The sequence below is a fragment of the Plectropomus leopardus genome, chromosome 12 (assembly GCF_026936395.1).
Source record: "Plectropomus leopardus strain MGB_pleo_1.0 chromosome 12, ASM2693639v1, whole genome shotgun sequence".
In the NCBI taxonomy this organism is placed as follows: domain Eukaryota; kingdom Metazoa; phylum Chordata; class Actinopteri; order Perciformes; family Serranidae; genus Plectropomus; species Plectropomus leopardus.
The window spans coordinates 15,962,556-15,986,274 of NC_142187.1; the positions used below are offsets into that span (position 1 = coordinate 15,962,556).

At 38.2% G+C, this 23,719-nt stretch overlaps 3 protein-coding genes across 3 annotated transcripts; 1 reads left to right on the plus strand and 2 right to left on the minus strand.

Moving 5' to 3' along the window:
* Positions 1–3,372: 3,372 nt before the first annotated feature.
* Positions 3,373–4,356, minus strand: insl3 (insulin-like 3 (Leydig cell)). Its single transcript, XM_042497154.2, has 2 exons — positions 4,164–4,356; positions 3,373–3,788 (listed from the first exon to the last, which is right to left on the minus strand). Exons 1-2 carry the CDS (start codon positions 4,354–4,356, stop codon positions 3,586–3,588), a joined length of 396 nt encoding a protein of 131 aa, XP_042353088.1. The 3' UTR covers positions 3,373–3,585.
* Positions 4,357–6,938: 2,582 nt separating this feature from the next.
* LOC121950869 (potassium voltage-gated channel subfamily V member 2) lies at positions 6,939–19,226 on the minus strand. The gene is made up of 4 exons (XM_042496953.2): positions 18,029–19,226; positions 17,298–17,931; positions 15,181–15,306; positions 6,939–12,462 (listed from the first exon to the last, which is right to left on the minus strand). Exons 1-4 carry the CDS (start codon positions 18,565–18,567, stop codon positions 12,139–12,141), a joined length of 1,623 nt encoding a protein of 540 aa, XP_042352887.1. The 5' UTR covers positions 18,568–19,226; the 3' UTR covers positions 6,939–12,138.
* Positions 19,227–19,763: 537 nt separating this feature from the next.
* On the plus strand, positions 19,764–23,020 carry rps28 (ribosomal protein S28). Its single transcript, XM_088085276.1, has 4 exons — positions 19,764–19,906; positions 20,217–20,264; positions 20,956–21,078; positions 22,897–23,020. The coding sequence occupies exons 1-3, from the start codon at positions 19,868–19,870 to the stop codon at positions 21,076–21,078; spliced, it is 210 nt and encodes a 69-aa protein (XP_087941402.1). The 5' UTR covers positions 19,764–19,867; the 3' UTR covers positions 22,897–23,020.
* Positions 23,021–23,719: the final 699 nt, after the last annotated feature.

Genomic DNA, 23,719 nt, shown 5'->3' on the forward strand with positions numbered 1-23,719 from the left:
GTCATCTCCTGTTGGCACTGAGTAATGACGGACTGAGGCCTAGAAGTGTCCTCTGATCAGATTTCTCCTCTCGTCACAAGGAGATAAAGGATCACTTGAGGTGATTGAGCATTTTATAATAATGAGCTTTGAGAGACTGATCATTACAGCAGGAGGGGAAGTGTGGCCGTAATGACTGAACTTGATACAGGAACATTGAAATTCAATGGTAACAGCCCCTGAGTTGGCAGAGCAAACCGGTTGTTCGCCGGTGTCGGCTGTGAGAGGTAAGTGCTACTGTCAGATGAGGAAAGCGGTGCAGAAATGAAATCGTCAGAAATCAGATATCTGTCACTCTCTGCTGGTTAACATAAGGCACTGCATAAAATTTCTCTATTAAATCTATTCCTGCTCGCTCTGCAGACACTCTATTTTGTGCATGCAGGTGTTGTGTGAATATATTTGAGATTTATAGTTTTTTTTTTTACTAGTCTGTAATTTCCTAATAATCTTAATTACTTAATGTGATCTAATGGTAGGGGAAATGTTTCAGGTTTATGCATAGTTAAAACACATTCACACATGAATAATCAAATACTGACACTTAGGAAACACATTAAACACACTAAACTATGACACTGTCCTCCCTGCATCAGTTTTTAGAAACACGGGAATTTTGGCTTATCACATGCATTAAATGTACATTTCCTGTTTATTTAATCCCCTCAGTCTCTTTTCATAATAAACTTAGGACATAGGCAAAATGATATAGACATTTTTTATTTTACGTCCTTAGACTGACACTACAATGCACATGGTTTGGTTTATACTGCAGTAATTGCCCGGGGCGTCAAAAATGCCGCCGCCCCATGCATCTCAAATTGCTGCCAAAGGGTGCCTCTGCGCTTGTGTGTGTGATGCCATTGGGTCGCTGACCAAGCGTGGTATCTGACAAGTTTGGAATGAGACTTGGTTGACAGTTGTCAATTTCAAGAAAAATAACCTCAAGGGAATTTTTTGTATATTAAACTGACTAAAACACTATCTGAAATGGTACCAAGTGAATACTCTCTTTCTATTTAGGACACAGTTCAAATCACACAGTTATTTTCAGGATTATTTGAAAATTACACGATAAAATTTAGTTTTATTATTTCATTGTAGTATTTTTTATGTATATTTATATATATAGTTTCATTTTCTAAATGGAAGTGAGAAACTTCTTTTCTGTATTTAGATGTCTTCTAATGTCATTTTATCCATTTATATACTTTTTTTATTGGCATTTTACACAATGCATCAAATCAAGAGGGTGTAAAGAAGTCAAGACAAATGTGTTATATTGGGTACAATTTTTAGCCATTGAACTCCAGTTTTTGTTATTGTTTGCAAACGTAGGTATATAAATATAATATAAATGCACAGCTGCGGCAATTAGCTATCCTATGGGATCTACACATGCACTAATGTGCACGCACGGCTGCACCTTCTGTCACAACAAAGAGGGAGCGTGACTTCATACTTCATTCTCTGCTCAGGACATCATTACTCCACCACTTCTTTACAAAGCTAATAGTCATATGCTGCTATATTAATGTTTTGTATATTATATAGAGCTCCTTTAATATTGTGTATGAATGTAGAATCAACTCTATGCCCAGAAGCAGTTTGGTAGACTTAGTTGATTGTTATAAACATTATCAGGGTGTTGTATTCTCCAAGTATCCGTAATTAAAAACCTTCCAAACAAAATTATCTGCTCACAATTTGATCTAAATTTAAAATTCATCTTTTGGGTGGGGGGGTGGGGGGGTCTGATAACACAGCAAATGAAACCAATTAAACAAAAAACAATTGCATATACACCGCAATCCCTCCGTCCCCAAATAAAACTAATTAACCAATCAGTCACTGTGCACTGATTTCATTTGCTATTAAGAGTCATTTAGTGAAGGCTGCAGTATAGAGTGGCAGATAATCAGCACCACATTCGATTATCCATTGAGAGAATTATACACTCCTCAGTGTGAGCAACTGGCCGGTTTACAGAGATTATTTCTGTTGTTATGGAGCTAAATGGTTCGGCCAAAGGCCTCAATCGGATTTAGCACTATCAGAGAGAGCACCAGCGATGTCAACTGCACTGACATTGTGGCATTACTCAAGTGTGGGTCCTGTGTGTTAGTGCATGTGCCTTCATGTGTCTGTCCTTACATGCTTGTTTATCTGATCCATTAGCAACTTCAAGCTTAATGTCTCTGCAGGTTTCATTATTTGAATTAACGATGAAGAAAACCGTGCTAATTAATGTTGTTGGTGTGTCACTGGTTAGTTTATTCAACCCAGATCTGATGACTGAAATAATCTATAACTAATCTATGGAACTAATTAATGATACATGAATTACAGTAAACAGTGGTAAAATGTTAGAGACAGTTCACCTAAAATCAAAAATACATATATTTTTCTTACCTGTAGTGTTATTTATCAGTCTAGATTGTTTTGGTGTGAGTTGTCAAGTGTTGGAGATACCGGCCGTAGACGTCTGCCAACTGGATCACTGTGCAGAAGGAAGCGTGCAGCTAATGCTAGCTCACCTAGCACCACCGAGCTAGCTAACGTTTACAGCCCAGCTGAGGATGCCATTAATGTTTGCATCTCTCACTGTCACAAGCTGCTCATCCATAAGTAGATGCACGCTTCCTTCTGCATGGTGATACGATTGGGGGTGTAGTCCGGTAAAAAGAAAAATTGCTTCTACATGCAACCGTTCACAGCAAGGTCTGTGGGTAACCGTGTCATGACTTCTAGACAGACACATTGCTTTCGAGATTTTCAAATCTATTTTTGGGGCTGTGAGCAACACAAGCTGAGTGCCATCTAGTTCCTTTATTTTGGAGACAAGGCAGATATTTCTAACACTGCAGGTCATAGGATAAATATGTTACCATTGATGCCACTTAATCAGCAGTACATAGTGATTATTATTTTGCGTCAATTTTCCAGGCATCAACACCCCTAATTTATCTAGTATGGGGTATAAGCCTTGCACAGTTATAAAATGGTCAAATTTTAAACATGTTAAAAGACTGGGTTGTATCTTGGGAAGTGTAGGATCCACTGTTTACTAGAGGCGTAAACATAATATCTTAACCTTTGTTGTATCAAGTTTGACCAACTCTTTCTCTTGCATGCCTCTTAGCTTTGTGGATGTGAGTTTCCTAATAGCCAGTTTCCCTTCAATGTAGTTATCCTGAATATATTGGGTTGCAAAAGGGTGGCATTGAATTGATAGTTTTTCTTTGCACTTAATTAGATAATAAAATACATTTAAAAAAAAGCTGAATTACAGATAACAAATAAACCCTCAATAATAATGATCAAAAGCTTTATTACAGTTTAAGGGTTGCAAATAAACACTTTCTACAGTGATACAGAGAATAAGTTAAATTAATAGAAATTTTTCTGTACAAAAGCGTGCACATTGTGATTTTATATTTTGCCCTGAATTGGGCTATTGCATTCTAAATAATTTATTAAATATGATCATGTTTCTGTAATTAAACAACGTCCCAGCACAGATATATGACAGGTAATGAGCTGTATCTAGCAAAATTGGATAAGTTCTTTCATGCTGCATCCTTTCTCACAGCAAATATCAGATATTTTTCCAGCAGCTCGTCTAATCCGAGAGGACAGGGGATACCAGTGAGGTGCCAAGGAGAAGACATCCATCTCCCCGTCAGACTCTAGAGGGATGTTGACTGTCTCAGTAGCCTGATGGTCCTCTACGGAGGCGTCCTGGTCCCCTGTGAGGAGGAGGTGGAAAGATATCTGGTATTTAGAGAGAGCCTGGAAATTTGAAGTTTTGTGCTTAAAACTTAATGTGACACTTTAAAAAAGTGTAGTTAACTCAAACAAGACATAGTCAAGACAAAAAAATTCAAAAAGCTAGCAAAAATGCTATTGTGTATCATCTTTCTGGATTGGGGTTCGATGTTCAAAAAGTTCAACAATTAAGGCAATGTTCCTGCAGCAGAGGAGATGATACCCTCCTAAATCTGTCTCTATATGTTTAAAAACTTAAATATATCTCAAATCTATCCACAATACAGAGGGTTTAAGTGAATTAAAGTTCTCAGTTAAAGCGTCTGATGTTTGAAAATGGAAGTTTAGGTACTTACAGTGAGAGGTGTATTGATGCTGTCCCAGGTCCACGTCCGGGATGCTTCTCCTCAGCCGAGAGCTACCACAAGACGAGACAGCCAGACGTATCAGGTCTCTCCCACACATCTTAATCCTCTCCTGTGCATGAGCCACACACACTGCAGCCACCAGCACCACCATCAGAGACACCACACACTTTGCAGCAGACATTGTTATTGCTCTTTGCTTGGTTGGATGAGAGACGAACCAAATGGATTGGTAGATGAACGACGAGATAAGGGAGAGCAATGAGGATGTGACTTACGAGGTGAACTTGAGGGGGTTTATATAGTTGATGTGTCGATGTAAAAAAATGCTGAGGCCACAGAGTCTTCGAAAAGATGTATTTGGCCTTGATGAAGGAAAAGCATGTCCTGATCTGGAGTTCAGCATGAGAGTGATGCAAAGTCTTCTCAAGGCTGAAACTCTCATTGAGATAAAACCCTAGTCTGACAGGGATCTACGGCTCGGTCTTAAAAACATCAGAGGAAATAAGTGAGAGGGTTTGTTAACTGTTTTGGCCATTGTAAAGCTCTTTGGAACCCAATGGAGGCCTGAGTTTGGTCATTTGTTGAGAAAAGTAGAAGTAAAAAGTAAAGCCAACACCAAGCATACGCTTAATCCCTGTACGTATAGATATCAAGGGAACCGGGCGTGTGTATGATTTAGGGGGATATAGTGGCATCTAGTGGTGAGGACTCAAGATTGCAACCAACTGAAAGGTCTCCTGGTTCGAATCCTTTCAGTGGTCATTGTTCAGGAGTCAAATTAAACAATTAAATTAAATTAATGGACCTGGTGATTAAAACCGTGGAAAAAACAAACAAATAAAGAAGAAAGCAGCGTCATGTTTCAATCATTTCTATAACACTTTGGCTTGTCACAGACGGGCCACTAGCCCAGCACCTGCTAATGTTTCCTCTCCTTTTTTCTCTGATAACTTAATATCTATGTTAAGGAGGTTTTTATTGGGAGCCAAGATATAATCCAAGCCAGCCAAGCTACTGATGAGGTGATTTAAACCGGTTATAATACTGAATAAAGCAGTTTCAAGTTTTTAAAAAATTGGTGTTTTTCCAATTATCTCATCACAAAGAGGCAACTGACTGTAGTGGCTGACGCAAAACGCGAATGGCTCTCTAGTCAGTGTTTGGTTTGTCTATTCTGAGCCACTGAAGAAACATGATGATGCAACATGGCCAACTACGTAGACAAGGACCTGCTCCCTATGTAGATATAAACAGTCACAATTTTTAGCACACAAAAACACATCAATTCTTATTTTCAGGTGATTAGACGGTAAACAAAACATTCTTAATATTTTCTATTCCATTTCTGCCAATATATCCACCTAAATCCTACACTCTGGACCTTTAAATAAAAACTTTTGTCAACATTGTACAACTCCTGAACCCAAAACAGGTCTTAGGTTGGTCATCTGTTGAGAGTTAAGTAAAAAAGTGAAACAGATTGGCATCGAGCAGTTCACATGCTAACAAACCCTGTTTTTACAGATCTTAATTTGGTTCTTAATTTGTTTATTTCATTGACATCCCAAAACCAAAGCATTTCCGTATGTTTGTTTGGAAGCGCCATACCTCAAGTTATTACAGTGAACTATTCTCCTTGATAATGAGTTGCTTTTGCATTTTATCTTTACACATCTTGAGGGATGGGAGCTAATTGGAACAGAGTGTCACTGGCAAAGAGATTTCAAGGATATTGACGCAATTTTCCACACACATGGCCACCCCGGGCCACACTGATAACTTTCATATTGCCAACACTGATAAAAAATATGAAAGGTGGCACTTAAATGTCATCAGTGTACTTCCATGCTTTGCATTTTCACCTCTTATGATGATATTTTTCACAGGTAAGCAGAGATTAGTTTATTACAGAGGTTAGCAATGTAATATTGTTAACCTCATATAAACAACACTCATCTCACTCATTTGCTCTTTTTACTTTACAAATTCTTATTTGGTATTTTTTGTAGGAGGTGTTAAATTTAATGCTTTTTATTTACATGTTCAATTGAGTTCATGCAGCCAGATACTACACATTGAACATATAAGAGCTTGTCTGTATCATGATACTGGTTATTGTACCTCTGGCATCACGATGGACTAAAAAGAAATGTCTACTACAATGTCTACCCATTTTGTTCTGGTCTCTGATATGTCTTTGTCTTTGTTCGCCCAAAATATTTCCTTGTTTGGCACCTCAGGGCCACCGTAAAGTCAGTCATAACTTTCATCTGTGTTTCTTGCATTTTTCGATGTGTTTCTTCAATTCAAACTGCTCAGATCAACATTTTTTTTTATTAACAACTGAGCAAATGAACGCTGAATGTAAAAAAAAGGGTTGAGTGTTAATTCCTTTTATATGCAAAACCTTGTTGATCTTTATCTGTTCCCCAACATTGTATGTGTGCATATATCTGTGTCTGTCTGCCTGTGTCTGTCCTTTGCCTGATGTCCCTCTTAACTACATCTATTCCTGTCCATTCAGTCCTGGCTGAGTCACATGAGACAGCCAGAAGCACTCTTGGGTTATAATTGATGCTGACGACACTCTTAAACCTCTGGCATATTTCCCATTACCTTATCCTGTAATACTATTACACAGGCAGCATCGTCCCTCAGACGAATAAGCCAAGTGTCTGTTAATAGCAATGGACTTCAAGTTCACCTTCGATCTAAAGGGAATGTGGATGGTCAAGATAAAAGAAAAAACAAGAATGCTGTGCGGAAGATTAGATTTTGTTTAATGAGAAAGGAATACTCTTTCTCTTTTTACCCATTTTGAAGGATCTTGAGAACAGGTATATAGTTTCCAAGACCACTGTTTTTTGGTTACGCTTTGTTGCGTCTTTATGCACAACAAAAATAATGATGACACAAAAAATATTTACACATTTTACAGAATTTGCACAAGAAACATCTCTTCTTTGTGTACAGCCACAGAGTAATAGAATTGAATACATGTATATAAATTGAAAATGTTATGAAATAGCTATAAATAAAATACGTAAAGTGCCCTTTTTTCACCTTTTGTTTGTACTTTTTCACCAACGGAATATTTACTATCTAACTAAAGTGGAAGCAGGCTCTGTGTGTACGTATGTCTGTCCTTCAATTTTCTCAACAACCGTTCATCCGACCGTTTTCACACTTGTTGGATGTATTGCTGGGGGTCAGAGGAAGTGCAGTGTCAAGTGCGAGATCTGCGGAACATATTTAGCTTATTACTACCACCAGAAGTATACACTGTGTGTAATTTAACGTTACGTCGCCAAACAGCATGCTGGGTACAGCTCTGTCTCCAATGTTCGCTATAATACTGTCATGAACAGATGAAGAAAGAGAGCCCGGAGATGTTACATTGTAGCAAACAATTTGAACATCAGCAATGCTTTGTCAATGAACATTTTTGTTCCTGGAAATAGTCAGACTTTGACTATTTACAACATGTAAAATAGATATTTGAAATCCAGACTTCAGTCTAACTCTTCTTTTGTTCTGTGTGCGAGTCTTCCTTTGCAACAATGCAACATTTTTCTGACTTCGGCACCAGAAAAGAAGATAACAACAGGGCAGTTTTTTAAGGCGCAGGTCATCCCATGCAATCCGTTTCACTTCAATGAGGTGACAAAATGTTCATGTGAGCAAACGATGCATATAGTTTTGAATTGCTAGGGGATGCAACTATGCCAAGCACAAGAGTGAGGTTGTTTGATGGAGCGGTTCTCAAGAAAGCTGCAAGCAGCAATACCAGATGCCAAGCAACCGGCCTGTTCCAAACATTTTGAGCGGGCACTGCACTAGTATTCAAACAATTACACATTCATGTACAAGAGCTCACAAAGTGCTCTACAGATTATGACCATTGGCTCCCCTTTCAAAAGCCTCTGCAATTGTTAGGCTATCATTGTGTCATAACAGAAAAATGTAAACAGAAATTGGAGCCACCAGCTGACACAAGTCTTGTCCCACAACCAGTGTTTGTGTGCATGCAGAAAACATAGAAAATAAGGAAGCATTAGCTGTATTATTTTGACGACACCCCTGATCCCATTTAATATACAATACGATATTTAGACAATTATTGTTCCAGGTCCAATTCTTCACAGGGCTCTGCTTTCGTAAATCAGGGGAAGGTAAAGGGGTTTTAATCATGACCAAATTCACAAAACATCTTCAGTATTTTTAGAAAGCGGTGTGAATCAGTTGGTGTTGCGTAGTAAGGGTTGTTATCAGTCATGACCAGGGTGCAAACTGCAGGGCAGCCAGGGGGAGCTCGCCTCCTCTTAATACGAGCTCCCCCAGAAAACGTGAATAGTGACATTTTGGAAGGTCTCTAAAGTATTGACAATATGCTATTTTTGCGGTGCATTTCCTTTTTTTCTGTATCTTCATCATGATGGATTAAAATTAGGCTATTGTTGATGTATGAATCATGCTTGAGGGTGAATCATCAGTAATTCACTAATAGGGATACCAGCGTGCATGCCGTCTATTCTTGCCTTGGCCACGCGTTACCATAAACTTTATCTCAAAGATAAAAAACACAAAACATTCTTATTGTCCCACTCAGTCTGCCGGCACATCAACATTCTTTACTCTCTGATTTGTAGTCGGCATACAATGTCAAAAAGAAATTAGTGAAGCTTAACGATTTACCCCGCATTCATGTGCTGCCAGAATGACCGGAAAATTAGTTCTCCACTGGGAAAATTCACATAGGAACGCCCCCTCAAGAGAATTCTGGCACATGACTTGCAAGTCTGACTTCATATTATACAGAAATTTCAAATTCAATTGTATTTATAAAGCCCATTATTACAAATCACAATTTACCTCAGAGGACATTACAGCATACAACATAGACCCTCACATCGACTAAGGAAAAACTCCCCCCCAAAACCCCTATAACCAGAAAAAAACCCCAATAAACACGATGGACAAAAGAACATGTTTGATTGATGTTAAAAACCTTCTTAGTCATTCAAGCACTGCATAATAATTAGTGCTTACATGTTATCTATAATATGGCATATTGGGTTCTAACTGTTTTTGTCCACGCAGTGACCCAGATTAGTCAGAAAATTTATTTATTAGCGTTAACCCTGATATCAAGTCAGGTAAAGCAATATTTTAGTGGATTTAGGGGATGTAATGTTACAACAAGTGTGGGACAAAATCACTTGCGATAAAAAGCTTTAAACTGTTTCATCACATTTGGATAGCAACATGAATCTTCACTGCGCTTTGAGCAATGAAATATAACATATCCTCTCTGAAGCGTCCATGGTTTTATTCACATTATAACTCATGAACACACCAAGTTGGAAGAATAACTTCCCAAATCCGGAAATGGAACAATCCGAGGAGCAGCTTTGCTATTTGAACTATCCGTGCCTTATTTGTGCCAATAAACTAAATAATATAGTACCACATTCTGCAGAGTGTACTGTGCTCTGATTTAGTTGGCCCTATTGTATCATAATGCAATGTTTGTTTTTTATACTCGTCTGGAGGTTTGACAAATTCATTAAGTGATTATTAGACTATAAATCAGATTTGCTGACTAAGCAATGGTGGTCTACATGTTTGCAGCTATGAATGTTTCATTGCAACAGAAAAAGAGAAAAAAGTGAACTCCCCCAAAAGCCATACAGCTTGTACTATGGTCATGACCAACGAAATAATTTTTACTCAGTCCCTGCTGTGATCAACTCAAACACTGACATGATGATTGACATTCACTTAGTGCCATTTCTCGTGTAACCAGCATAAAAAACAATGTAGGACTATAACATTTTCCCTGCTTTATAAATTGATCTGCCATCATTCATGAAAGTAACATGTAAGCATTGAACAGAACCTGATTGTGCACACCTGATCAGATTATCTGTGTCACCAAAATAGCACAGCACATGGCTGACTTTCAACCTTGTCTGACCAGGAAGGAGGCACAAGCACAAATCCCAGTAATCCTTGACAACAAAATTACATTTGTGCTCTTGATCGCTATACTGACACACCCCCTGCTGCACCTTTCCACCTGCTTAGGCGCTGTCGACAACAGGCTGTGAGTGACTGGACAGCAAAAAAAGGTGTGCTTTTTTTTTGACAAATATACCATTTTTCTGACACATGAAGCATGGCACGTGGAAGAGCTTTGCACTGGGGATGTTGAATTGTTCTCAGATGCATGTAAATCTGAGTTTTCATTACTTGTACACGTGTATTTCCTTAGTCTAAAACAGTGAAAGACAATGAATACAAATCACCATGATGTTTAAACTGGTTGGTATTCAAATCAGAGTTATAGAGTACTGCAGGGATGACTTTTCTCTTTCTTTTTCTTTTTTTTGTGGGCCAACCTGGAGGTTATCGCTCTCCTGCTTCCCTTGACAAAAAGCCAATGGGATTTTTCCATTGGATGCTGAATTATTTCAGAAAATGAGATCTGCGGCAAACTAAGGTTCATGATACTGATAAAGTTTGTTCAACCAGATAATCTTCAGAAATGATAACCACTTTTATGAGTTTTGAAGTGTAAATACAATTGCTGGGAGTAAAAAGCTAACGTTAGGCTATTGACAAACTATACAACTATTGCATGACTTCAAAGTCACCGCCACTAAACTTTTTGTTCGATGTGATGACCTTTAAAGTCCCTGGCAGCCTCTGTAGTCCCATTTAGCCACTTGTTAGCAACTGCTATTTATAAGACACATTAAAGCTTCTAAATGCAGGGTATTAACCGACATATTTTATGTCACAGAACAAAACAATCTCTTATAGATGAGATGAAATGGCAAATACCTTTTTAACCCCTTTAAATCACATGGCTGCCCATGTTGTGCACCCATTTAACAATATATGACAAAAAACCAACAAAAAATATATTTCTTCATATTCTTATATCAAAATCCAATTATGCATATGATTCGTTATGTAAGCTTGTACCAACCAATTTCAGCCAATAAAATCAAGACATTCACCCATCAATCAATCTGCAACTTTTAGCCACACAGAGTTAAAATTCATTAGTTAGCTAGTTAGCAACATTATGCTACATCTGTAATTCTTTTTCCAAAATATTGTGGTTACAGCCCTCTGGCTAGAATTTATTTACTTACTAACTTACTAACCTTACATTGAGAGCATAGAATAGATTTCGTCTCTCTCTCTCTCCCTGACGGATGCAACTATCCAGTTAGCGTTACACAGTCGGGGTCTCGCTGTTACGACACGCCTACTTTTCAACAATCAAATCAAATTCCTCCTAATGTTATATCACGACTGCCTATCGTGTTTCACTTGAAAATATGGCAATACTGAGGCTTGATACTCTCAGAAATGCTGTCTAATCTGGATTTTATTATTTCAGGCATTCTGACCAAAAACCAACTGACTTTGAGACAAGGGAACCAGAAGTGTTAAAACTCTTTTCTGGGTTTTTAGGACTCACTCCTGCAGCACTCTGTTATGTATGTTGTGCAGACTATCAAAAATGTTAAGTACAGTGTAAGAGACCATGTAGTCGTCCAAAATAGTTCATTAATAGCACTTCCAATGAGAAAAGTTCTTCACAAGTATCACATTCCTGGTAAAGTGAGTTAAGTATGACTGCTTTGTTAGTAACGTGGCTACTTGAGCTAATTGTGTCACACATCTATGTCAGTTTAGTCGGAATTAGTTGCGGATGTAAGCTATTCTTATAGCGACAAGCCGTCCAGCAGGAGCATCTCGACCATTTGACAGAGGAATCATCCCCCATAGCGTGCAAACAGCACCTACTGTAAAGCTGAAGCTTACAGCTTATCTCCACTTGCTGCTGCCTCTGTTCCCCTCCTGCCCGAGACTGTTTATCTTCACATAGTCTTACAATTTCTAGATCCATGGGTGATAAGGCCATTTAAGGTACGTGAATTTGTAACTAGTGAGATGATAAATCATCGCTCTCATGGATTTGCCTTCCGCTTGGCCGATAGTATATCTCGTCGTCGAACTCCTCTGGTGGTTCGAAGCAGTTTTCAAACTTGCGCCTCAGACGTTTCCTGAGCTGGAAGGTACGCTCTGTGTTTGAATATGTGTATTCCTGCTCCTTCAGTTTGGCGTAATAGTCAGAGAACTTGTTGAAAAGGATGGAGATGGGCATGCCATTGAGGATGATGCCAAAAGAGATGCAGCCAAATGCTACACAACGGCCAAGATATGAGATAGGGACGACATCTCCATAGCCCACAGTGGAAATGCTCACCTGTAGGAAGAAAAGAAAAAAATCAGCTTACATGCAGGATCTGTACTCTGCTTTAATATTTAAATAAGAAAATACAAAAGTGACCCCATGCTCAACACTTTTTTTTTTCTTTTAAATCTAATTCTTTTCTTCTTCTTTTTTTTAATTCAACATGATGACATTTAGGGCATAGCAGGAAAATAAAATATTGGGATTTTCTTTAATTGCTCCAAAGATGGAGGGCCCATCCTTTCAGTCTGCCCCGAAAACACGCCTCAGCCAAGGCTCGTTGAGTCTAATAATTAAAGTGTTTCTTGTACAGATCAGTTGTTGGCGTGTTGCAAAGTTGAGAATAAGCAGGATCAACTAAACCTCCAAGAATGCACTGCAACACTTTCCATCTCTGGAATGCAATCACTGTGTCTGGCCACAAATGAGACGCATAAAACCGTATTAGAGGGGATTAGACACATATAAGTTAACAGCTGCCACCAGATAAATAAAACCTAATGTCCCTAAACCAGAGTGCATGAAACACACACAACCAGGCTGATGCACGAGTACACTACAGACAGTGAAACGAAGCAAGTCAAATTTGAGGATGCTGTAACAATTTGCTGCGTAACAAAGCAATGTCAGAAGAAATATATCTTATTTCTTACTGTAGTTTGCCAGGTAAAATTAAGCTATGAGCAGAAGCAGAATGCAAAGTGGAGGTGGAGCCTTTGAATATGGATTCCTGCACACCGCCCACTTGTTTTTAAAACTAATTAGCTACATATACAGCATCCTATCATTATGGGCAGATAATGAGATATCTGCCTGGTCAGCAGTGTTAATTTGAGTGACATTTTGCAGGTGAAGGCTAGAGGGGCCCTTAAACTTTGTCCCCTGGGCCGGTGCCCAGTAGGCACAATCAATAATCCATGCATGCCTGTGGTTCTAAAATGACATGGTCTAACCAAATGTTTGCCAAATGTGTCTGACCCAATATGTTTACTGAAAGGGTAACTGTAGTTTCATGATATTTCTTTGGCTGTAAGAATTTGTTTTGTCCCAAAAAAAATTTATCCCGTAGTTTGTCAAATCACCATCACCCAACCAAAAATTAAGGGAATATGCCTTTTAGGAAATATGCTTATTCACACTCTTTGCCCTTTGGCGCTAAAGTAGTCAGTTATCTCATCTTAGCTTAACACATTATGTCTTGTTTGTTTACCACATACACAAAAAGAAATGTAAAGACAACAAGTTCTGTTTTTACAGTGTAACATCAAACGCTTTGCCACATATGTCACTCACAATATTAAACTGATGTTCGTAAGCAGAGGGGCTATAATTACCAAGAGTGAACACAGTTCACCTCAGAAATAATTTAAATGCGGGAGTGAACACATTTGGCTACCATCTTATTATTAAGAGATCTGCTGGCCAGTGAAGGTAAGAATTTATCGCCGTTTTTGTCAAAGGGCAAAGCAGCAGTTGGTGCTTAACCTCAAGCCCGTGTGGTGACAGTCACCAGCCAGTTCACTACAAAATCATCATGGGTTCATTGGTTGGTGAAGAGACAAAAATAGCACAGAACATGTCTCTGTCTTGCACTGTGAACTTTTGGCTTGGTCTGATTAGTCAGGAAATACAAATCAGGGTTGGCCTAATCCTTGAGAACTGAAATCAACCACACTGCTGGCTCATAGTGACACATCCCCTAGTGAGCGTCTCTATCTCTTCAACACAGTCAAGAGGAAGAGCTTATAGGTTCATAACTGAGATAATGGCTCCAGAAGAGTCTTAGAGGCAGTCATAAGAGCGCGCTGAATCCTCTGAATGTTGTGCACCATTCTTTGTTCCATTAATGGTAATTCAGGTTTCTCCTGGTGCAATATGAATATGATGATTCATGATGCTTCTGCTAGTAAATAGTGAGAAAGGGGAAAACTAACTAACTTTACACCATTTATGTATAGTCGAGAGAAGTCAGCAAAAAGGCACTGCTACATATCTTGACACCAAAACATAGTCACAACCCAGCAGTTCAGACAGTTGTTATATGTCCGGGATTAAGAGGTGGGAGCAAATACAAATGTTGTCTCCTGAGTAGTTTGATGCAACCATTATTTACTTCATATTGGCTTTTTATGATATTTAATTAAACTTGTATTGTTTTCTTCCTTGTGATTCTTTTCTCTGTTATCCATTTTTATTTCATAATATATCTATTTTTGTATCTATACTTTTTAAACTATTATAATTTTTACTGTATTTTTAGAAAATGTATTTAGTAAATGTATTGATTTTTTTTTTAGTGCTTTGATAAATGTGCCTTAAAGTGGCCAAATACAAACAGTATGTACACTATATCTATCCTTTCGCAGGTGAACTAATGTGAGGGTGGGATCACAGTGATATATGTAGATGCTGGGATCTTGTGAATGTATCTTGTTCATTCATTAAGTTATTTTATTTTATTATGAATCATTTGTGCTTTGATATACTTATACCATCTTGTTATCTGTCACCATATGTACATGTAACTCAATTTGTTGGTTTAGGTTGTTGTGGACACTGTTTTTTCTTATAGAAACAATAAAAAGCATGATCGGAACAAAAAAGAAAGCACAAATATGAATATATTTCAGGACTAAAATAAAGCCCAAAGTCTAATGCAGTCTGGTAAAAAAAAATAAAAGAAGAAGAAAGAAGAAAAGAACAATATATGTATATGTTCATCCTACTCACCGCAGCCCACCACCAGGCGTCTGGTATGCTGCTGAAAGGTGTCCCAGGCTGATCCACCTCTACAGAGTGCATCAGAGCAGAGAAAGTGAAGATACCCATGGCAATGAACAGGAACAGACAGCACACCTAAATAAAGACAGAAGAGAACATGTCAACAGCAGTGCCCATTCATCTTTGAAAATCTATATATTCATACATTAGGGACCAACCATCAAGTCACATGACAATTTAAGGCTTTATCACGAGTCACCCACAAAACCTATTGTGTTTTACCATCAAATGTACATTTATGGCATAATACAGTACTTAAAACATGCATGGCTAATATATATTAGTTACCAAGAACCACTGAGCCAAGAATGAAATGATGTGCATGTTCAGATAAAGCTTTTCTACACAGGAGAATCTGGTGTCACATGTATAAGTCTGTCTCATGACAGGTGGCAGCACTGAGGGGGAACAGTGCTAAGTTTCTTACAGGGCTTCATAAATTACTGATTAAAAAACAAATTATGCTTGCTGTTAAAGCTAAACTGTGCAGGAACTGTCACTTATGTTTGTAAACAGTATTGCCAGCGAAAGTTACAGTAAACCACAGGTGTTCTCCACTTAGCATTTCGCTTCGATATATTTGCGTATTTTGTCGCTGTGTCCATGATTTTCGTAGCTTCCTCTTGGATGCTGCTTACAGTCTGGCACATGGTTGCTGCCTTTTTATAAAAATCTGCATGCTGCTGTTGGCTGGGGACTGCAGTCACCAGAAGAAAATGAGGGCATTGTACCTTTTTTCAAGCCGCAGATATGTTAGAACTGTGTGTTTCATACGACATACTACATTGCCAAGTGACGCAGCTTATGACCTGACTTTGTTTTTGAAAAGTGGAGGGGATGGTGTGTGACACCTGGCCAAGACATCTGCCAAGGTGCGGACCACTAAAGACCACTCTTCAGACCAAAAAGAAGCTAAATACAGATGTGTTTTCAGCAGCTTTTTAGCAACCAAATGTGGTTGTTGGTTTTTTTTAAGGACATGAAGTATTTCCAGCACTTGTTTTTTGCAGAGACATCAGTGGCATTTTCAGTCGGGATTGTGCCAAAGCGGGTATTTTAAGCCGAAACATGTTGTTTTCCTCACCACAACCAGGTGGTTTTTGAGCCTAACCATACCACACATTAACCACAGCAGTTTTAACTTATCTGCTACATAATAAATGTAACATATCCATGGTTGGCAGAAACAAACAATGCCAACATTTATTCTAGTGATTGGGTTTCCCGAACACAGCAAAATAAGCAGAAATTTTTTTTAAAAAATCAAACAAATCAGGGAAACTGCAGTGTCTTAGCAGGTTAATACATCACCACACACACAAAAGGTAAATATCTGCCTCTTTAGCTGCTAAATGCTCCACTATGTTTACCAGCTATAGCAGCTTACTCTATCAGCTGTCTGTCTACTCTGCAGGTTTGGTGCTGAGCAGGCAGCGCAAAGCTGAAAACAGCTGCCTGCTGCAGCTATTAACAACTCTGATAAAAGCTCCAAAACAGTACATTTGCATGCCTGAAAACAAAAAAAATAAACTGAAAGGCACTAAAATGGGTATTTATTTTGTCTGGATTCATCACTTTTATCACAGCTACATTCATGTTGTCATTTTTTTTCACTTTGTGTTGTCAATTTATTCACTTAGTGTTCCTTAAAACATTGTAAAATTTTAACCCCTGCCTCAAACTACACTGTATACTATCATTTTTGTAATTTTATGTATTTTAAATTAAAGAATCCCCACACGCTGTTGTATTACTTACAAAAAAACTTTATAAAGTAAACATTTCAGTCATCATTCTTTACTTGTAATAGGACAGTGTGTAGGAATTCTCTCTTTTTCTCATCTATTGACAATTTTCTCCAATGCACCTGCCCACAAGTTCTGCATGATCTTCCATGAGTAACCAGTTTCATAGACAATGAAACACAAGTCATGTGATCCACTGTTAATATTCTAATTATAACTGCTTTAACCCTAGCTCATGTATGAGTTACTTGTATTATTTATGCATGTCCCTTCATTTAAATGCTTTTTTGTGTATTTGTCTTGTTTGATACTCCTTCATACCTGTTCAGAGCACTGTCGGATGGTGAAACCAAACGCCCTCATGCCTGTGGAGTGACGGGCAAGCTTCAAGATACGAAAGATGCGCATCAGCTTGACAACCTTGAGCACCTTGCTGACTTTACTGACCCTCGCCATGGCCTTCAAATCCTCCTTTGCACCCATGTCTTCGGAATCCATAACAAATGTCTCAAAAATGATCTGGAGAAAGTAGGGCATCACAGCAACCACATCAACAAAGTTGAGGGCACTCTTCACAAAATGTTTGATGTCGGATGTGGTGAGTAACCGCAAAAAGTATTCTAAGGTGAAGAAAAGGATGGAGGAAATCTCTATCCACTCCATGTAGGTTTTGCCAGCAAGTTTGTACTGCCTGAGTTCTTTTACTGTATTCAGTGTCATGGCAACGATAGAGATAAGCACAAAGAGACTGGAAAACACAGCAAAAGATTTGGCTCCTAGTGAGGAGTAAGGATTCTCCATCAGGTCCCAGAGGATCTTACGGAAGTCTCCAAGAAACATGCTCTTGTATCCCTCGTCATCCTGGTGAGGCTTAATCTCATCAAGCAACTCCTGGTTAACCTTCAGCTGGTCTCTGATGTCGTCCACTTTCTCCTCAAACAGAATGCGGCAGCACCTAAGAGAAGGAGATCATTTATTGAGCTGTCATACTTAAAAATACACAAACAGCTACATATCAAGCTATACACAAATAGTGAGTATTAATAGCACACCTTGGAGTGTCCTTCAGTTTCAATCCCCAGAATGACATCTCCTCTTCAAAGTTGACAGGGCAGAGACTGTCCATCACCCACAAGACATTACTGCAATAAAAGTGGAAGATGTAGTGGAAAAACATGGGGTCCCTGTCAAAAAAGAATTCGTCATTATGAACATTGTAATCGTCACAGAGCGTCAGACGCTTGACTGGGTCGTCACAAAGGGCAAGGACTCCAATCCTGGTTTTTGGGTGTTTGAGGACCAAATGCTTCGGGATGTGAAACACCTTTCCGCCTATGTTGAGATTGACAATGTTTGATTTCCTTGGGTTTGGTGGGTGTTTTTTCTGATCTTTTCTTGCACCTTTCTTCTCATCAGGTGTGTCAAGGTTGTCCATAGATGTCCATGCTTTCACAGAGCTGTCCTGTGAAAATGGAAACTCACCCTCCTGCTCCTCAATGCTTTGCGTAAAGCTCATCTCCCGTTTTATGGTCGCAAAAAGGCTGGAGCGACGCTTTTTTAGCACTTTCAACTTGGGCTTCATAGCCTCCATTGTGACGGCTCCTCTGAGGACAAACCAACAAAAAAAAGTCTTGTTCCAATCAGATCAAGTCAGTGAAAAACAATAATAACAGTATTCCATGAGATCTCCATTTAGGCTGAATATTGTCCTCCGAAAAGGTTGAAATAAAGATAAAGAAAGAGCTACAGTGCTCGTCTCTCAGCATGCAAGAAGATCAACTGCATGAGTTGGGGATTCAGCCTCTTTACTGACTCTCTAATCCTATTGCTGTTCTTTCTGTCCAAACGCGTGTTAAAAATACTGTTCACGAGGATTAGTGTTGTGATTTAAGGCTTTGAGTTCTGAGAGAGAGAGAAAGGCGGCGGGAGTGGTGTGATGACTGTGTTGCATTGCTAACAAGGCTATAGAGCGCTTCAGCACTGAGTTCATAGTAATGCTGCAGGTACATAACATTGGCTGCTTCAACCTATATAGTCCTCCTGAATGTGGTTGTCTTAACAGAAAAATAGGCTTTTATTATTATTTAAAAGTTTTATTATATAGCCCATATATATATCGATTTATTTTTCCCCCTCAATCCGTCTGGCATTGATTCCTTTATGATGATATGATACTGAATGATAATACTGATTGCATAGATATTACTATGTTCTAGTTTATAAATCAGTACTTTTAAATTATAGTTATTCATGCTTTGCTATAACATGAACATGTCACAAAAACAAATGCCTTAGATTACGGTGATGCACAAGCTAACATTCTCAAATTCCCATACAGTATAGCTTTATCTGCAAATTGTATTTTCTCTTGGTTTCAAGTGTCCTACTGGTAGACACACACTCTCTGTTATGTGTGTTACTGGCATCCCAAAGAACAAGAAAATATTTGTAGTTTTTTGATAGAAACCAATATGCACCAGGAAGTTGTTCACAATTATTCACAGTTATTCACAACAACATGCAAAATAAGGTTTAAAAAGATTAATTAATTCACTGAGTCTACCACTCCATAAAATCAAGTAAAAATGAGTTACATGGCATATGGGATTACAGTGACTGATGGTACGGCCCTGGTTGCCACCCCTCGAAGGATTGTGCGAGTGGTATATGCCATTTTACGGAAACGGAAGTGGAAAGCTTAAATAAATGTTAATTAAAATAATACTAATTTCAAGTATTTTTATTATTTAATTTATACAGCGATATTCTCGTTCAATAACAATCATTATAAAATTGTAATATCAAAAATATACAAAGTATTAACGTTGTGATAAATCGCATAAAGCCCTGCCGTGCACCACGTGACTTCCTTTCCGCTCTAACCTGACAACATGGACGGCAGCCGCGTGCAGCCCGTGAAGCTCGCAAGAGTAAGAAAATATCTGATATGGTGAAAATAATGATATCCGAACGGACAGATTGCTACATTAATAACTAATGTGTCATACGGCCCCGAAACATTGAAGCTAAATTTACTTCTGTACATAGTTTAACGGACGGCACGGCGGCTCTCGTGCGTCCATCATGGAGGCCCCGTTCATGCTACAGTCTGCTAGCTGCTTCACTGTTAGCCTGTTGTAGATTGTTCAGACCGATTTTAAGTTCACATGAGAAAAGACAATGTTAACCTCAAAACCATTAGCGTCTCTGTAATGTTGATTTTGCGTTGTTGTGTTTCAGGTTACCAGAGTGCTCGGAAGAACTGGTTCCCAGGGACAATGTACACAGGTATGCTAAACTCGAGTTAGCATCTCTCAGCGGCCAGTACAGAGATTATATGTGATCCTTTCTTAAAGAGTTTAACTTTCCCAAATACATAATATATGTCCACACGAATAATACTGCGACACAGTCACATTTTAACTTAACTGTAGATTAATTTAATAGGATCGATTTTACATGTATTAACGTTTGCTTCTCACGGGAGGCAAACAGTCGCCCCCCTTGAAACAGTGTTATAGATAACCTGTATTTAAAGGCTGATGTCACAGTTATTCAGGTAAACTATATTAAATTGTAATGCGATGGCGGTGATACCTGTGCTAACTTCCGAGTGGATCCTCAACATTGTCAGAACAGCCCAACATGTGTTTTTCCATGTTTACCTTTTATTTCTTTGGTTTTACTTTTATCATCTCTGCCCTCATCTGCTAGTCCCTTCTTATTTCTATTTATATATAAGACAAATTTGTAATTATTTTTGACTAACTTTAGAGATGGTATGTACTCTTTGATAGTTTAGTGGGGAAACCTTTACATGTGAAGGTCCTTCTGGGTAAACTGGGTTTCCCTTGCATGTCTACTTTTCTCACTATGTATAACATTGTCATTTTTTAAATATGTGCTAAATAAATCAGATCTTACCTCTGGACACACAAGCTTGTCTCTAACCTTGTCACTTCATTTTATCATCTTGCAGGTCCGTGTTGAGTTCATGGATGACAGCAACCGCTCCATCATCAGGAACGTGAAGGGCCCAGTCAGAGAAGGAGATGTGCTGACACTTCTTGAGTCTGAGAGAGAAGCCAGGAGATTACGATAGGTGAGGGGGCATAAACCCAGCAATGTCTGTTAGCTCTTTTACTTATAGGTGACTTTCAGCAATTCTAAAACAGATGTGGACTGGTAATTTCAAATGGAAACTTTCCTTGAACAACATATAGATTGATAGATTATATTGATAGCTGGTTGCATGTCAGCAGTGGTGGGATCGTTTATCAAGGTATACTCCTTATTTTAAAAAAAAACAACTACATTTAAAAAAATGCAGTATTACTGCCCGTAAAAACTAGTTTATTACACTACATGTTACATTATATTTTGTATTATTCCAACATTTCCTGAGATGTATTCATGTTATTGCCAGGTAACACTATAATGGTAAACGTACAGATGCCCCTATATCAGCACGAAACAAAGCTAAAAAGACAATAAGACGCTGGCAATAGGCTGTAACTACCTCAAACTAAAGCCATCAATATATGAAACAATACAACAGATTTTGGCCTCAACAGTGCTGAGTACAATTGTAAATTTTCTTTACCACTATCAGCCCATCATGCAGATACATAACACATTAATAAATTCGACTAATATAATGTGACCACAGTAACACATAAACAGTGATGGTTAATAACCAGAGAACTTGATATACAGTATTTTTTAGCAAATACCTATATCAGTATTGTAGGGATAACTATTTGTGCTTTCTTAAATTTACAAAATAAGATTTTTGATAATCATCAGCGATGTGGATATGACTTAAGTAGGTAAAAGTAAATACAACAGCTAGATCAGTCCTTTATGTTCAGAAGATCACTTCACTTAACTCTAATGCAGCCTTTAAAACCAGGAAAAGACCACACGTATGATATCCAAAAACTAAGATGAACTAGTCTCATATCACAATTTTATATTGCCCAACCCAAGAGTATTAATGTGTTGTATTGAAAGGTGTTTGCAGTGTCTGTCTTTTGTGTGTGATTGGCATTGGGGAAAAACTTGAAACCTCTTTCAATGCAGTTAAAAACAAACACAACGCAGTCTGTGGCCTCAATTTACGAGAGAATTTAATCTACAGCTTTTTGACACCGTCTACAAAAAAACTGAATGCTAAGCTTCTCAAAAGGGGGATTATTGCATCGCTTTTTGAACTGTGTTATGTAACAGTTCATATTTCTCTTAGTGATAGTATTTTTAACTCAACTCTCAGCTCTGGCTGTTTACCACTGCTGTAAATGGTTTTAATCCTCTGCAGCTGAAATGCACTGCTGACCGCACGTGGAAGTATTAACTGTCAGTCACTCATCTGGGGGGAAAAACGTGCTGCATGCTGCATGCTTTTATTTGTGTCGCTGTTTGCAGATGGAAAATAAAACCCATTCATTGCAGAAACTTGCCAATCATGGCTCACCCTAAAACAAAACAAAACAAGGTCTTTTTGAAAATCGAAGTGTAGTTCAGTGACAGTTGAACTCAGGTGACTTTTGGTTTTCAGTGCATTTCAGCTGTCTATGCATAGGTTTAATTCTGTGGTTCTGACCTGGTCATCAGGATGACACTCGCTTCTCGTCATGGATTAATTTCCTCCTGAATACCAGACGAAAGCAGGAAACAGGTGGCTGAGAGGAAAGAAAAAACAAACTTAACAGTATTTGGTCAAAATAACCAGAACAGAGAATCACTGTTGTTGATTCACATCATGAATGAGACTTGTAATCTGTTACCTGAACTGAGAACTCTGCTGGTATCGTGATTATAGCTGAGGATTTTTTTTTTAGAGTGTTTGTGCTGGTTGAATTGAATCTGGTTATTTTGAGATGTGGACTGATTTGTTTTCTCTCTCTCTCTCTCTCTGCAGTGCCCGCTGAAGCTGCGAGAGGCGAGTCCAGTTCTGTGAAGCAGAAGACTCGTCAGCTTAGCTTTAAGTGACCTACGATCTCACTTGTTCAAATGCTTTGAAATAAATTTGGTTGTTAAGATGAGTGGATGTCCTGAGTTTTTTTTTTTTCATACTAAAACTAAAACAGTTTGTTTGCTTCATAATCATTAACTTGGATGCCCACAAAAATTGTTTTCTAAGTTTTAATTTGACAGTTGCAGTTCAGGCATAGTGGCAATGTGACTGGACGTGTCAATGCACCATGGATCGATTTGATACTAAATATTCCAAAGTTGTTGATTGATGCAAAGTGCCATTTTCCATCAAATACAGCAGATGCACTACGTTAATAAAATCCATGTTTTATTATGTGACAATAATCCACAGCCTGTTGCAGTGAGAGAAATCCAAGTAAATTATGTTCTAGTATTAACAGTAAAGTTAATTTGATGATGAACAAGAAAAGTCAGTGGTGTAATGTAATTAAGTACAACACATAAGTACAACTCAGATACTTGTAATACTTAATGCTACGTTAACTAAACTAAATTTAAGAGGAAATAAGTTGTGCTGTTTAAATCTAGTTACTTATTGACTCGCATCAATACAAAGCAATTAATCAATTATGTTCTTATTTAACTATAATTAAAATGAGCCCTACCTTTATCAGCTGAAACAGTTTAGAGATAAACACATAAATGCATTAATAATTACTATCATAACACATTCTGCATAATGAGTCATTTTACCTTTAATACTTATTAGAAGCTGGAGTTTTCGTACTTTTACTCGTTAGATTTTA

What these genes read in the sequence shown, in the direction of transcription:
- insl3 (XM_042497154.2), bottom strand. Translation starts at nt 4,356, where the DNA reads ATGTCTGCTGCAAAGTGTGTGGTGTCTCTGATGGTGGTGCTGGTGGCT. An exon ending in GCATCAATACACCTCTCACT is followed by an intron (nt 3,789 to 4,163) that starts GTAAGTACCTAA and finishes TCCTCCTCACAG; the next exon opens with GGGACCAGGACGCCTCCGTA.
- LOC121950869 (XM_042496953.2), bottom strand. Translation starts at nt 18,567, where the DNA reads ATGGAGGCTATGAAGCCCAAGTTGAAAGTGCTAAAAAAGCGTCGCTCC. An exon ending in AAACTGAAGGACACTCCAAG is followed by an intron (nt 17,932 to 18,028) that starts GTGTGCTATTAA and finishes TCCTTCTCTTAG; the next exon opens with GTGCTGCCGCATTCTGTTTG. An exon ending in ACGCCTGGTGGTGGGCTGCG is followed by an intron (nt 12,463 to 15,180) that starts GTGAGTAGGATG and finishes TTCTTCCTACAG; the next exon opens with GTGAGCATTTCCACTGTGGG.
- rps28 (XM_088085276.1), top strand. Translation starts at nt 19,868, where the DNA reads ATGGACGGCAGCCGCGTGCAGCCCGTGAAGCTCGCAAGA. An exon ending in AGCCCGTGAAGCTCGCAAGA is followed by an intron (nt 19,907 to 20,216) that starts GTAAGAAAATAT and finishes GTTGTGTTTCAG; the next exon opens with GTTACCAGAGTGCTCGGAAG. An exon ending in CCCAGGGACAATGTACACAG is followed by an intron (nt 20,265 to 20,955) that starts GTATGCTAAACT and finishes ATCATCTTGCAG; the next exon opens with GTCCGTGTTGAGTTCATGGA.